The sequence below is a fragment of the Narcine bancroftii genome, chromosome 8 (assembly GCF_036971445.1).
Source record: "Narcine bancroftii isolate sNarBan1 chromosome 8, sNarBan1.hap1, whole genome shotgun sequence".
NCBI lineage: Eukaryota > Metazoa > Chordata > Chondrichthyes > Torpediniformes > Narcinidae > Narcine > Narcine bancroftii.
Window position 1 is genome coordinate 131270633 of NC_091476.1, and position 14971 is coordinate 131285603.

General features: G+C 37.2%; 1 protein-coding gene across 12 annotated transcripts in view; it reads right to left on the reverse strand.

The window, feature by feature from the left end:
* Positions 1–14971, reverse strand: part of cadm1a (cell adhesion molecule 1a) — a 338433-nt gene that overhangs the window by 24090 nt on the left and 299372 nt on the right. For 11 of the 12 annotated variants that reach the window (XM_069894892.1, XM_069894890.1, XM_069894894.1 and 8 more), the window contains one exon: positions 749–781. The exons of the other annotated variant lie outside the window; for it this stretch is intronic. In XM_069894892.1, the coding sequence (XP_069750993.1) occupies positions 749–781 (33 nt within the window). The remainder of the gene's footprint in view (positions 1–748; positions 782–14971) is intronic. 12 annotated transcript variants of the gene reach the window in all.

A 14971-nucleotide genomic window follows, 5' to 3' on the forward strand; every position in this document is an offset into this window, starting at 1 on the left:
GGAGAATGCCCATTTCTCATAAGCCACATTGGACCTTATTTATCCCCATGCCATCAAATTGTAAGTGCTCTTTTCCCTTCCCATTCTCTTTAGTCAGTAGCCTGCAGCTAACTGGCATGATCTGCTCCCCTTCAAATATGGGAAGGTGCTGGAGGGACCAATCAGACCACTGCCTCGCTGATAACCAGTGATGGGCACAGCACACACGCTGCTTCTTCCACATGGAAGCACAAACCCACAATCCTCAAAAGGTCTGCAGTGTTTTCTCTTAAAAGATGGGGAGCTTTGGACCATTGGTTCAACCTGACAGTATAAAAAAAATCAGCACATGGCAAATCAGTGGAAAAGCCCTGATCTGGCAGGGGCTAACTGCCTTTAGCAGGCAGTGTTATAGTTCTTATGGTGCCACTCAGCTCAGCGCCAGACCACACCAGTGCTGGAATGGAAGGTCATAGCTATTAACTGCTGATACTCTGGAATATCGTGGAGTCAAACCGGCCATGGCAATTGAACTGAGACTCCTCAGGAGAAAGGCTCCACGAAGGAAGTGGATACTCAAACTTGGAACAGTCCCTTCTTGGCTTTTGGATATTCTGAGGCAAGGGCCCAGAGGTTAGGTCAATGGTCACGGCAGCAGTTTACTAGACAGAATGCTGGGTGTTTAGTCAAAACCCACCCACCTTGACCCCACTCCAAGGCTTGCCCTGCCACAGAAGCAAAGTTGAAATAAAAATCAAGTTGTACCAACCGTGAGCTGATGGTTCTGCTGTCGGCGATGTAGCTACACACAGCGAACAGATAGTTGGAGGAAGGAAGGAACAGGAGCAGCATGCACAGGAATGGGGAAAAATGGAATAGAAATGTAAACAAGCATTCAAGAAATCCCATGACAACAAACAACAATTAGATTGTTAAAAATTGGAAACAAGTGTGCATGGGGAGGAGGGGTTGGGAATTAACCTCAAGCTGTAAATAAAAAGAAGCCAGTGAATGATCATCTCATTTTAAGACCCAGTAACACGGTACACCAAATTGTAATTGTCAAGGCAACAATGATTAATAATGATTGCAACAATTACATTAAAACCAATGAAAAGCACAAAAATAGCATCAAATAATTCCTTGATCAACTTTCTCTATTCAAAAGTTGCCTCTCACTTTAGGGGAAGCAGAAGGATGTAGGTCTGAGATTGCTGTTGTTTTAGTCAGGAATTTCATCTGAGCAATTTGACAGTGAGAGCCAAAATGCCTCATAGAAACCAACTGGATCTCCTACTGAACAAGGTGGAGATCATGGAGATTGTGTGGTTGATGAAGTGTAAGCCAATGTTCAACAAGAACTGATGGGAAGAAACAGAAGCATAAAAAGGGTTCCTAAAAGGTTAAACCCGTATTTTGAAAATCCTTTATCTCACCAATAAATTAGTTGAAAGACACTTAATAAACAAGTTCATACATATTAATTAACAATTTGAGAGAGGGTGGTTCCCACTTTAGTTTTCTTCACTGCTGACTTGATCCTGAGGAAGGATTGAACAGCTTGGATCACAGCATTCTCTCGAGACATCTCCTGTGTAAAAGTCGTGCAATTGCTCCCAATTGCTATTAACAGAGCTCAAAAAGATGTCCACACTTTATATGAGGTTAAATATGCCCACGCCTCTGAATTTATTATTTCATTTTAAAGAAATATGGGAAGAAAGATCCATTCAGACACTATTTTGAACCATAGCATATTGCAATTTTAATTCAATCAGGCAGATGCTGACTCAAATCAATTTTAGTAATGGTCTGGTATGTTTTCAAGGTATGGATTACAAATTGATGGAATACAATACTGTATTGACTCTAAGACCTGTAAAGTTCGCAAATAAATTGCTCTTCTCAAGTTAGGTTAAATGTCCCTCCTTCCTGCCTATGGGCCCAAACTGTAAGACGGTCACTAGCTTCATGGGCTGAAGGTGAGCGCAGTCCATGACACACAGAATCATCAGATGTATCCTGCAATGTAAGAAGTTCCTCATTGCTTTGCTTGGCCTAGGATTTTTGCTCTCATGAAGTAGGAGGGCACACAAGCAATTTCAGAGATTGCTGCTGGTAAATATGGCCAGAAGAGAGAAAGGGAGAGAGAGAGAGAGACAGAGAAAGTGTGTATGTGTTACGAACTAACCAACCCCCATTATCATTAACACAGGAACAGCAAAAGAAGATTTGCCAGATGATGGTAAATTCAAAATAATCGTTTTTATTGAACTATTAATCACACAACGGTTCTCACCTAACTCTAAACTTCCCAATTCTAATCTTAAACCCCTACTATGTGCAAATGTAATTATATAAATGTATGTGTGTGTGTATATTAAAGCCCAAACTATTTCAGTTACTTTTAAGGCCCAGTATTTTAAAGTCTTGTTGAACTTGAAGGTCTATTAAATTGTAGTTCAGAAGTGATTATGAAACATCAAATTCTTTGAAATTGCTGCTTAAAGCAGTAATGAAGTGTTCGTTGACAGAGACTTACTCCTTGGACTGTTCAGACTCACAAATCTTGTTGAGCTATTTCCCCAAGAAGAGATTTCTTCTTCAACTTAAACTGATGATCTTCAATCCCCTCTTAGCTTCTTCAGGAGTTCCTTTCCTTTATGAGGCTGCACCCTTTATCTTCAAAAGAGCAGTTGAGAAGGTCTCCCTTTTAAAATCCATTTATTTATGTAGTCCCCTTTTGTTAGAGTCATATGTTAGCACCCATTTTCGATACTGTGATTCAACTCCTTGTTCCAGCTACTGTGATATAGCACATACCAGTACCTCCCTCTCCTTCTAGAGACTACTGTTTTACTCCTGGTTTTCCAGGTTATCTCCTATAATAAGGATAATATAGTACAGACCAGTATCTCATTCTCCTTCTAGAGATTTCAGTTTTACCTCTTTGTGTACCACAGGGTTTTGACTTCTCCACTCCTGCAATCTCTGATCCAAAAATGTCTCTCTTCCCATGTGACCTGACATCACAAGCTTCAGTCTGTTTCGCAAAACCTCTCCTGTTCCAACATTTGATTTTGCAAAGTCTGGTACCTGTCACTCAAATAGATCTGGAGTTTGCAGCACTCCCAGTACAAGGCTGAATGTACCCAATACTGTTCCCTTACTGTGCACATTGTCCTGACATCCAGGGTGATCCGTTTTAATTCCATAATTAGCTTGTCTGCTATACTCAGCGTTTCCAAACGAACATCTTCACAATAAAAGGTAAAGGAATGGAAGTAAGCCATATGCCCACCGAATCTGCTCTTGTTCTCTTAGTGTCATAGTATTTGTTAAATGTGCTGTGGTGGGTGTACCCCTGTAACCAAGCCCACTACAAAACCTAAGATATATAATTCTATGTTAACTTCAAATATTATCAATACATCCATTACTCTGTGTGTGTGTGTGTGTGTGTGTACGTGCGCATGGACATTTGTGTGTGGGTGGGTGTGCCTGTGTGTGCATCATGCACGTTTTTATTTGCATGTGTGTTTGTATTCAAGACTGATTGCGAGAATTTAAGAAATAATATATACGAACTAATGAAAGCATGCAAGAGGGTGAGTGGCATATTTATGTTTTGTGTGTCAGAGTTAGAACATGAGAGTAAGAAAGATTGTGAGCAAGTGTGTCTGTATGTGGCTGAATTTAAAGTAAGAACACAGCTCGAGCCATGCCCTGGATATGGATTCCCACAGGGTGGGCTGAGGTGACGATGTTCCTTGGAGTCCTCCAATGGTCTAGTGCTTCCCTCATGCTATTTGTGTCCTTGTGTCTGTTGACGATGAGTTGCTGTCCTGCTACAACATGACAAAAATCTACCAGACAGCCATTGCTGTCAAGTTCCTGACTGCACCGACAACCCTGCTGACATGTTCAGACACCCAGAGGGCACGAGGGGCGTCTTCATCAACACAAGGCAAGAGTAAACCAATATTAACAGCTTGAAATTATGTTTTTTTGTGTTTGACAAAATCCAAATTATTTTAGATTCTTCAACAGAATGGAAAACATTAAACAAGTTTTATAGTTCGAATACTTAATAAGATATTTGCAGTTTGATGTCTTCTGTTCTGAGATTACACTAAACACATTCAGCTTAAGTTGTTTTGTTTGCTCTTTAGGTGTAAATGCTACGCTTTATTATTTTAAAGTCTCTACAACCAGAAGGCAATACATTTCAGAGAAGCACATTCAAAGCTTGCATGCTGCCACCAAACAAGAAAAGCTTGCCCCTGTTCAAATCGTGATGTGGTAATCGCTTCATGTTCAACACCTATTCATACGCTGCTTCAGAAGCCGAGTTCTCTTGTTGAGGCACAAACTGATTTTGAGGGCACAGGAACGCTGACACACTCTAGCCATCACTCATTGACATGGATGATAAAGTGGAAGGAACTGCTCCAGACATGAGGAGCACTGGGAAACAATGGCAATCGTGTCCATTTCCAACTGCCAGATACTCCTTCAAAACCAATTAATGTCAAGAAACTTTACAAAAGTGGATATTTTCGGTAATCAACTCACAAGGAGATCCTGAGGTGCACTTTGGGAAGTCACAGTTTAAACATGAAATATACAGAAAAGGGGTAAAAGTCAAAGATGCCTTCTCCAATAACAGTGACAAAGGGCAGACTAATTCATAAGGTATAATAACCTACCTTGATGAAGGGCTCAATCCCAAAGCATTGGTTATCTCCTTTTATCTTTGTTATATAAAGTACGCTGTGTGACCTGCTGAGTTTCCCCAGCTTTTTTTTTTACTTCATTCACGGTGTCTGTAGACTTTTATGTTTTATTACTCTTTACAAAGAATGTATTTTTCTAGATGTATAATGGAGGCGAAGTGAGGTTTAAGTCAAGTTTTAAAGGCCCATCTAATGATGGGGCATGCACCAATTTCACATTCCCTTTCATAACCCGCCTGCTGGATTTGACAGGTAGACCAACTGTACTGAACTGATTGCAGGAATCCTTCAGCAGGCACGGACAGAGAATAAATTTGATGTTTGGATTGGATCCAGGGATGATTTACACATTGTCAATAGAATGACAAATGTGTACAGGTTGGAAAAGAATATTTTGAGTGTTGAACACGAATCAGTGGTGTAATTGCTCTTCGCAGACAGTGACTTGACTCAGTGGGGAACTGCTCAAGATGTCTCAGGAGAGACTGTGTCCATCAGCTGTTAGAGGGCAGACATCAACTGGGGGGAGATAGTTGGAGAACTTCAGATCTGTTGCTTGGTTCTGCACATTGGGGCTGAACTTACCAAACTAAAATAGACAATACTGGAAACATTCCACGGATCAGGCAGGGTCTGTGGAGCTCGAAGCAGAATTACTATCCTTCAGCATTGGTGCTGATACTTAATTGCCTTCTGTTATGGACACTAACTGCACACTGCAGTGATATGTGCTGCTGACGTTTGAATCCAGTTTCACTGACTTTAATGGGACTGAAATGCAACGGGAGGTGTGGTTGGCTATACAACAGTGGATGAGTCTGGGCTTATCCATCTGGCAGCATTTATTGGCCTTGGTTCTCCAGACAAGAAAACAACTGAAAGGTTCAGCTGCCACCTCCTCCACCAGAACACGAGATACACATGGAATGTGTACACAGGAATCAGTGTATTTGGCACAGCAAGCTAGTACCTTTAATCAAGGGTCCATGGTCAAAGTGCCAATGTGCTGTTTCTGTCAGACCTGCTACAGATACTTTATGGCATGGTTCACATTGACATTTCTGATTCAGTCTTGCTAATCAATGTCAAATAGGACCTAATTTATATTTCTTCTGCCAATCAGCTTCAGCTAACAAAGTTACCCCTCGAGTGAAGACCGGCAGTCACTCTTTGCCGCTGCGTTCAGGGTATTAGTTGTTGTTTCACAGCAGGTTTCAATGACCTGTTTGAAAAGGTGAAAGAGGTGTGGAACTGCATACATGGATGCAAACGTCCTCTGAGACTCATGGGAGATGGGAATGGGGTTTACAAATGGCAGCAAGTTTTGCAGGTTGGAAGCACATTTGCACTCAGGATATGGTATTCTCTCCCACAAGTTATCCAGACCTATTGCTAATTTTAAATCTAAGATTGACAGACTTCTGTTGAACAAATGTGTTCCAGAATATGGATCAAGATGGGAATATAATACACTATCACTGGTCAGCCATGATTTTTTTGGAATTGTGACACGGGAACTAGAGTGCTGGTTATGGGCGCACAGTGTTACTGATCCCATCCACAGCATTGGTGTGCTGGTTGACATGAAATTGCAGGAGCTGAATCATTTTCAAAAGGAACATATCACTCCTGATCATTGACCTGTGTGTTTTGTTTGCCTTTGACACTGGAAAGGGCAAACTATGTGGTCTGCCAATGCTCCCATGAGTGTTCACACATGAGGAACTGGAAATTGAGATGAAGGATTTAACATTAGCTGCTGGGGAACCCTGCCCACAGCAGCATCAACCAGCATGAGGAGGTGTGGAGGTTTTGGTATCTGTTCTAAGTGCTAAACATGTAATATAAGGTAATAATGAATACATGTTGTCCCTTCTCCACAAGCTGGCACAGTGGATTTCAATGGAACCTGTTTTCAATGCACATCTACCTCTTTCACCTTAATTCAGTTGCTGAATTCATTTTTCCAAAATAGACTCTTCTAGTAACATATACAAATCACTCAATGTAAAGCATGCCTCTCTAAATTTAATTCACTTTCTAGTTCTTAAGAAGTCTCCATGACACCTACATTCTTCTTCTTGTTTTGCTTGGATGTTTAAATGCTGTCTGAAAATGAAGGTTGGATGAAGTTTTTATAGTATCAATCAGTTCAAAACACTACTGTACTTTGGTGAAAGGACGTCACAAGCTGCTTTAATATTTTGTTAAGGCCTATTGCATATGATTGGACTGATTAAGGTATGATCAGGACAAGTAATAAATTATTTAGAGATGATTTATTGTTACCCCTTACCCTATTTTATGAATTTCTGACATGATACTTAAAAAAAAATCTTCATAACCACAGATGAGTTTCTTTTCACCAAAAAGTCCAATGGGGCTGAAATATTAATTTAGCAATTTTTGCAGCTAGCATGTGAGACTCTCATGTGCCAGATGGAGAAATTACTTTCATTTCTAGTTTGGCAACTTTTACATCAGATCATTGGGGAGGAAGGTGAGAGCAAAAACAGAACTTTCAACTGTGGTCTAAACCCATTTTCAGCAATAATACCATGTGTATTGTCATCTGTAGGAATGCACTGAAATGAAGACCACAGATTGCATCAACATTTCTACCACTGAGTTAAAATTGTGTTAAGACTTTATAGATTTGAAAAGATAATGGCTGAGCTGAATTATCTGGGGAAAAATTCAATTAATGGATTGAAAATTTGACTTGAAGAAACATGGATTAAATAGGGCTTTCTATACATGCAATGCTTGGCAAATTAAGGAAAGATTTATTTGGGAGGCAGTTGACTTTGCACAGGCAACCTGTTCAAAGTAATGGATGGGATAATGTTTGGATTCACTGGAATGAATAATTTTTAAAAAAATTGCACAATCTGCATTGCTGTGCCCAGTTACTGCAAAGCTTTATAAAAATAATTGGATAAATTACTGATGGGTTCCATAATAAGCCTGGCCTTGAAGATCTATTCTAGATATTTATTCTCTCACCTTAAAAAAAATCAATTCTGTTTAAACTAAATTAGATTCTGGGAATATATTTTGCTTGACTTGATTTAATAATGAAAAACATTTAAAAGACAATCAAAATCTGAACTACAATCGTGAACCAGGTGTGACCAGAATTTGAAATAAACTCCATTGTCTGCCCTGTCATTTCATGGCCTGCCAGCGTGCAGAGAAGTGCAGAGTTAAAGATAAACCCAGAAATATTAATGCAGGCATGCAGCAAGAATTGACCAACCTAAACCCACAAGGGCTGCAGCATTCTGCATTTCTTCAGGTAGTTGTAAAGCAGAATTCATGTGGTGACATCTCAGGATTGGATAGATGTTTCATTTTGTACTTTTAAGGCATCATTAAAATGCAAAACAGTTAATTAGCAGTCAATGAATGATGAGCTACATTTATAGATTAAAAAAAAAAGATGGAACAGATCACATCTTTCCTCAATATGTCGATAAAAGTCTCCCTATTTATCCATCTCTTTCAAGTAGAATGGCATCAACAATCATCCGCTCCTCAACATGCGTACACTCGTGACACGTTTGGCCCTTTCCTTTCCCATCAGCTACATTGGGGAGTGATTCCCATATGACCGTTTGAGAACATTTTTCACAACAGATGTTTTAATAAAGGCTTGGAATGGAGTTGGAAGAATTTTGAGGCTCTGATTCAGTCATGGGATCTTCAGTACTGGCCTTTGATGGTTTTCCCAAATCACAGCGCTCACACAAAGCTGCACTGGCACAATCAGATGAAGATGTAATGGCAAGAGTTGCTGCTTCAACCAACTATTCCTCAAATAGAAACTTCAAAGTAAACAAAAATTTCCAACTCAGTTTCATAACCAAACCCCAATGGTAAACACAATTGTAGCAAAATATAGCCTCATTCTGATCCTCTTCCGTTTTATTCAGAGACTTGAAGAAGATACCCCCAGATCCCTGTCAGTTCTTAATCATAACATCAACAGCCTTGAGTGGGTGGCTCAGAGGCAAATTTACGCCCACTCTCCATAACACAGTGCATTAGAACAAGCCCAGCTCTGGCTTTACATCCAACCAACCATATCAGAGTGAAGGGATTTAATCCTTTCTCCTTACTGCCTGGATAATCAGTGGATTCTGCACATTCTGATTAATGGGAATACAACACAGGGGACAGCCAGGCTGACTTTGAAAAGTGTCAACTATAAGAAGCAATACCAAATCCCATTATTCTCAGCACAATGTCATTGAATGAATATGCCATCAGAAATGTTTTTCAAAATTATTTTACCCCGTTCAAACTTGGAGCAACAGAAGTGTGAACTGCTGTGATGCTGAAAAGTAACCATGCCATGAGAAGAGGGCTTTGACAGTCTGATTTGCAAAGAAACAGATGAATCACTGCAATCTCAAAGAGCACAAAATTATCCTGTCATAACATTCTTGCCAATAATGAACTTGATGACAAGGACAAACATGTTAATGCATTCCCTGCAAATGATCACCAAACGTTGCTGGCCAGAATTGGAGGTGCACTGCAGGGTTTTTACAACAGATAACAGAAACACACAATGCAATCACATTACTTCTACCCAGAGGAAACACACAAAGAATTTACACAGTTCATATGAATCAGACAAGCCCAGCAGTTTGTAATTCAAAGAAGTATCTGCTCTATGAATGGTAACTATGATGAATGAGAAAGCCACATAAGAGTTTATTTCATATTTAATTCCAGGTTGCACCTGTCCCTTTTTGAATATTTTAAATTAAAAAATATAACCACAATTACATTTTCTATTAATAATGAATATAAGAAAAAAAATACATGTGGTTTATATAACCCTAATCCCCCTCCCTCCCCATCACCCTCCTCCCGCCTATACTATCCCTAACTCCTAAAAAGAAAAGAAGAGGAGATTATTAAAAATACATAGACAAATTCATATCAACCGCTGTGAAGCCAAAAATCACCACCAGGACAAGCTATTGAGAGCTCTAAATCTTCAAACCAACATATAGTAAATATGGGCTCCATATTTTGAAAAAAAAGTGATATTTATCACGTAAACTATAGGTTATTTTTTCAAGAGGAATACATGATCTCAACTCAGTATGCCATCTTTGCATTCCTTAATCCATATCCGATTTCCAAGTAATAGCTACACATTTCCTAGAAATAGCTACAGCTAATCGTAAAAATTCAATTTTATACATAGTTTATCTTAATTTTAAATTAACCATTTTAATATTCCCAAATAAAAATAACATCGGATCTAATGGGAGTTTTAACTTTAACATTTTCTCCAAAAATATTTTAACTTGTATCCAAAAAGGTTTAAACTTAGTACATTGCCAAGTCAAATGAAAAAAATGAACCTATCTTTCAACCACATCTAAAACTTAAATTTGATGATATTAAATTAAAATTTTTAAATTTTTCAAGGGTTAACTACAATTGATATAAAAATTCTATTGTACCAATATTTATTTTCCTATCTAAATCAATTTCCCATCTCAATCTTGATTTATGATTTGGTTTAGGTATTTTACTTTGAAGTATCTTTAATTCCTATAATATTAATATCTTGTCTTATTGTGCTAAAGGTTTGATTGCTAAAATAAACAAAGCTGGAGATAAAGGACATCCTTGTCTAGTTGATCTAGTTAATGACAAAGCAGAAGAAATTTGTCCATTAGTCACAACTTTAGCAGAAGCATTTTTAAATAAAGTTTTAATCTAGTTAATAAATACTAATCCAAATCCAAATTTTTCTAACACCTTAAATAAATAACTCCATTCTAATCTATCGTAAGCCTTTTTCAGCATCTAATGATAAAACCAATGCTGAATCTGATTTCTTCTGAGATATATGAATTAAACTAATTAATTTAGCAATATTGTCTGCAGAATGTCATTTTTTAAACAAAATCCGACTGATCCAAATGATTTAAATTCGGCAAATATTTAATCAGTCTATTCGCCAAAACTTTAGCTATAATTTTATAATCAACATTTGATAACATCTAAAATTGATCTACAGGATTCAGCTTTTAGTAAATATCTTTCTTAGGTATAACAATTATAATTGCATTTGAAAAAGATTGCGGTAAAGAATGGGTTTCCAATGCTTGTCTCAATACCTCCATTAAAGGAGGTATTAACAAATCTTTAAATTTCTTATAAAATTCTGATGAAAACCATCCTGCCCTGGAGATTTACCACTTTATATAGATTTAAGAGCATTAATGATTTCTTTAACTGTAAATGGGGAATCTCAATCTTTCTGATCTTGGCAATTTAAAGAAGGAATATGAATTTCAGATTAAAAAAAACTATTAATCTTAACCTCATCATTAATAAACAGAGATGTATATAGATTAGAATAAAATTCTCTAAAAGAATTATTTATATCTTGAGGTTTATAAGTAATTTTTGAATTATTTTAATAGCATTAATAATCTTTGAAGTTTGTTCTGTCTTCAATTGCCAGGCTAAAACCATATGCACTCTTTCCCCCAGTTTATAGTACCTTCTGTCTAATTCTCTCAACTAATTTCTCTGTTCTATAAGTTTGTATCGATCTGTAATAAATTTTCATATTTATTAAATCTATATTTTTCCTTTCAGATGAATATTTCTCTAAAACTACTATTTCTTTTTTTTCAATTTATCTACTTCTTTAAGATAATCTTTATTAATTTTAGTAGAACTTACTATTTGCTTCTAAAACATCCCTTAAAATAAATTTATTATCAACTGAATTAGTATTAATATCTAAATATACCTGAATTTAGTTTCTTATATAATTACAAAATCAACATTTCTCAATAACGAAGAATTAAACCTCCATCTATAAATTAATATTTTATTTCAGAACCTAAACATGAAATCAGTAGAGGTGAATGATCTGATAAAATCCTAGCTTTATGTTCTGCATATATAACTTGACCTTATAATTGAGCAGAAATTATACACAAATCTATTCTAGAATAAGAGTCAAACCTATAAGAATAAAATGAACAGTCCTTTTCTTCCGGAATTAATTTTCTCCAAATATCAACTAAATTCAAATTCTTCATCAAGGTTAATTTTTTTTGCAGTTTTTGTTCTAGTTATTGATTTTTGCAACTTATCCAATAATGGATCTAAACAACAATTAAAATCACCACCAATTATCACATTATCATTTGCTTCAGCAAGATAAAAAAAGGAATCCTGAATAAATTTTTTACCATCTACATTGGGTGGAAAAATATTCATAATCATCCAAAATGCTGAATAAGTTTGACAGTTTACTAAGACAAACCTCCACGCAGAATCAATAACAATAGATTGTATATTTAAAAGGTAATTTCTTATTAATTAAAATAGCAGCTCCTTTTGCCTTAGATGAAGCTATAACCTGACCTACCCATTCACTTTTTATTTTTTTATGTTCTTTTTCAGTTAAATGCATCTCTTGTAAAAAAGCAATATCAACTTTCAATTTTTTTAAAACAAGTTAAAATCATTTTTCTCTTAATTGTATTATTGAGCCCATTCACATAAAAGGTTAAAAAATTAAAATTATTTACCACAATATCACAAATTTAGAAGTACATAACTCTCGGTACTCATCTTGGCAGACCTCAGCTCCACAGCAGTTTCTAAGAATAAGTAACAAAAGAAAAAAGCAAAAAAACCTCTAAAAATAGAGAAAATATCCCCCCTCTCAAAATGTAGTGATATTTTTATATATATATAAATATATAAAAAAAGTACTATTTCCCTCTATTATATGGGAAGTGGCCTTCACCACTAAGTGGCACATGGCTATGGAAGGAGAAGGCAAAAAGTTTGCCACCCCCAGACAGAATATATAAAAGACATTCATAATTCTATCAAGTATGATAAGCTTCTTCAAGATCTTTGCTCACTTGACCGTCATCAATCTCAATCGATTCTTGGCACTCCAACATCTAACATCTATCTTGCAAGTTATTTTTGCTCAATTTTGGCTGCTGTAAAGAATGACTTTGAGTAGAGTCTTGTTTATTATCAGGCAATGAATTAATGAATTCAAAAACTTCATCCTCATCAGTAAAAAAACTGTGATTGATTTTCTCCAGAAAAGACTTTAAGTACAGTTGGATATCGGAAAGCAAATAGGATTATATTAACAAAAGACATACTCAAATCTGCATAGAAAAATACTCTATTATTTCCAATCATTAAGAGACCTTGCTGTTTTCTACCATTTTGGACCTCCAATCTTAATATCATTTTTTTATCTTGATAACGTAGGCATCTAATTAGAATATAGCATGGTACTTGTCCCAGAAATGTTTTTTTTTTCTCTGTTAGCTCTACGGGCTTTATCCAGTTCCAATCCATTCGGAAAATTTTCATGGCCCAAAATTTCAGGAATCAATTTTTGAAAAAATCTTCAGGCAGTCCAACAATTTTAACATTATTTCTATAACAATGATTCTCCAATACATCAATTTTCTGTAAAAGTTTCTTTCTTTGAACTTCCCAGACCGTAAAAGAACCTTCCATTTTATTAACTCTATCTTTACATTGTTCTACATCAAGGTGATGATCCTGAATATCTTCTTCAGTTTTCTGAACTTTAGCTTTAACTTTATCCATATCAACTTTAATAGAACTCATTTCACCTTTAAGATATTGAAATTGTGTTGTAGATTCAGATCTTGGAGAAATAAATTGCTGGGCCACTTGACTAGACAGTATTTTAATTTGTTCTGAAAGCATAGAAAATTTTTTAAAAATGGGGTCCACAGTCTGAGGTATAGTCTGTGAAACTTCAAACTTCCCTTCTTCCCTTCTTCCATACCTTGCATAGGTTGGGGCCCTTGTCCACAATATACTGATTCTGCTCCCTCCAATTCTTCTAACATTTCTTCCTTCCTCTTCTTCCTCAGTTGATGTTGAGATTGCTTTCAATTATCTTCAAGCCTAGACTGGCTCCGTTACCGTAGTGCACATGTGTGAAGTTTCACCCACCCGCAATTGGTTTTGCAATGGTAGTTCAAGGATCCTCTTCTGAACTCCAGTGCCATCTTCGCCAGCTCCCTGGAGAAGTGGCACTGGTGAAACGTTTACTTTAGCCGTTGCTGCTCGGGTCAATCTCTGAAGGAAAGGTGGCCCATTGGCAGGCTCAGTCGATAAGGTAGGCCCCGTTTCTTCAATCATACTGACCTCTTTTAACAGTTATTTTCTTTGCAGTTTGATCCTTTGATTTCTTTGTAGCCATTGTAGTTAAGTTCAGAACAAATCTCAACATCTTAATTTAAAAAAAACTTTTGGGTTTTAATTAATTCTGCTGGGAGCGGCATATTTTCACATCTCCGACCTACGCCATCACACAACGCCTCCCCCCCCCCCACCCACCCACCCAGGCTGCACCTGACCCTTGATAAATTTCAAAAATGGCAAATAACAAGGGAATCAATTCATCTTCAAGTGCAATATAACAGCATTATGGGAAGGTTTACATGGTCAATCAGCTGCAGATAATCAGAGCTTCAGGGGACAAGCAAACTGTCCATTCCTTCAATGTGCAGGACACCACTTCCAAAAAATCTTCCTTTTCACATGAAAGAATGAGGGTGATCGTGATGACCATTACTGCTCTGTGTGCCAGCTTTCGACAGCCCGTGAGGCAGTGGGACCCCTCTAGTTTATCTACACTGTCCAATACTTAATCAAAAACACAGGGTATAAAGTAAGGAAGAAGTAATCAACCCCATCTTCAGTGCCAGTTATCCTTTAGTCAACTCTGTGTGAGGCTGCACCAGTGGTCTCCAATTCTAATTTATGGGGCTTGATTGCCAATGACCTCCGCAAGCATTGGATTTAATCATCAGATATTTAGGGCAGTGAAATACAAGACCTGCAGACACTGGAATCATGAGTAAACAATGGTCATTTTTGTTCTGGAAGCAGTACCTTGAATGTACTACCTGTACTACACACTACACAGTGCTATCCCACCAGGTAATGATTAGATAATCTGAAATGGTTCGAGGGAGAAACACTGGAGAACACCCAGGAGAACTCTCCTGCACTCCTCAAAATAATGCAGCAGGATCTTTTATATCTACTCAGGGACAACAGAACCTCAGTTTAAAAGACAGCACTGTACTTTCTCAGTACCGGTGTTTTATTACCTGTGAAGTTAACTCTGGAATGCGGATCTGCAAAGCAATATTGCATCCACCGGAGGGGAAGATTAAAAGAGATGA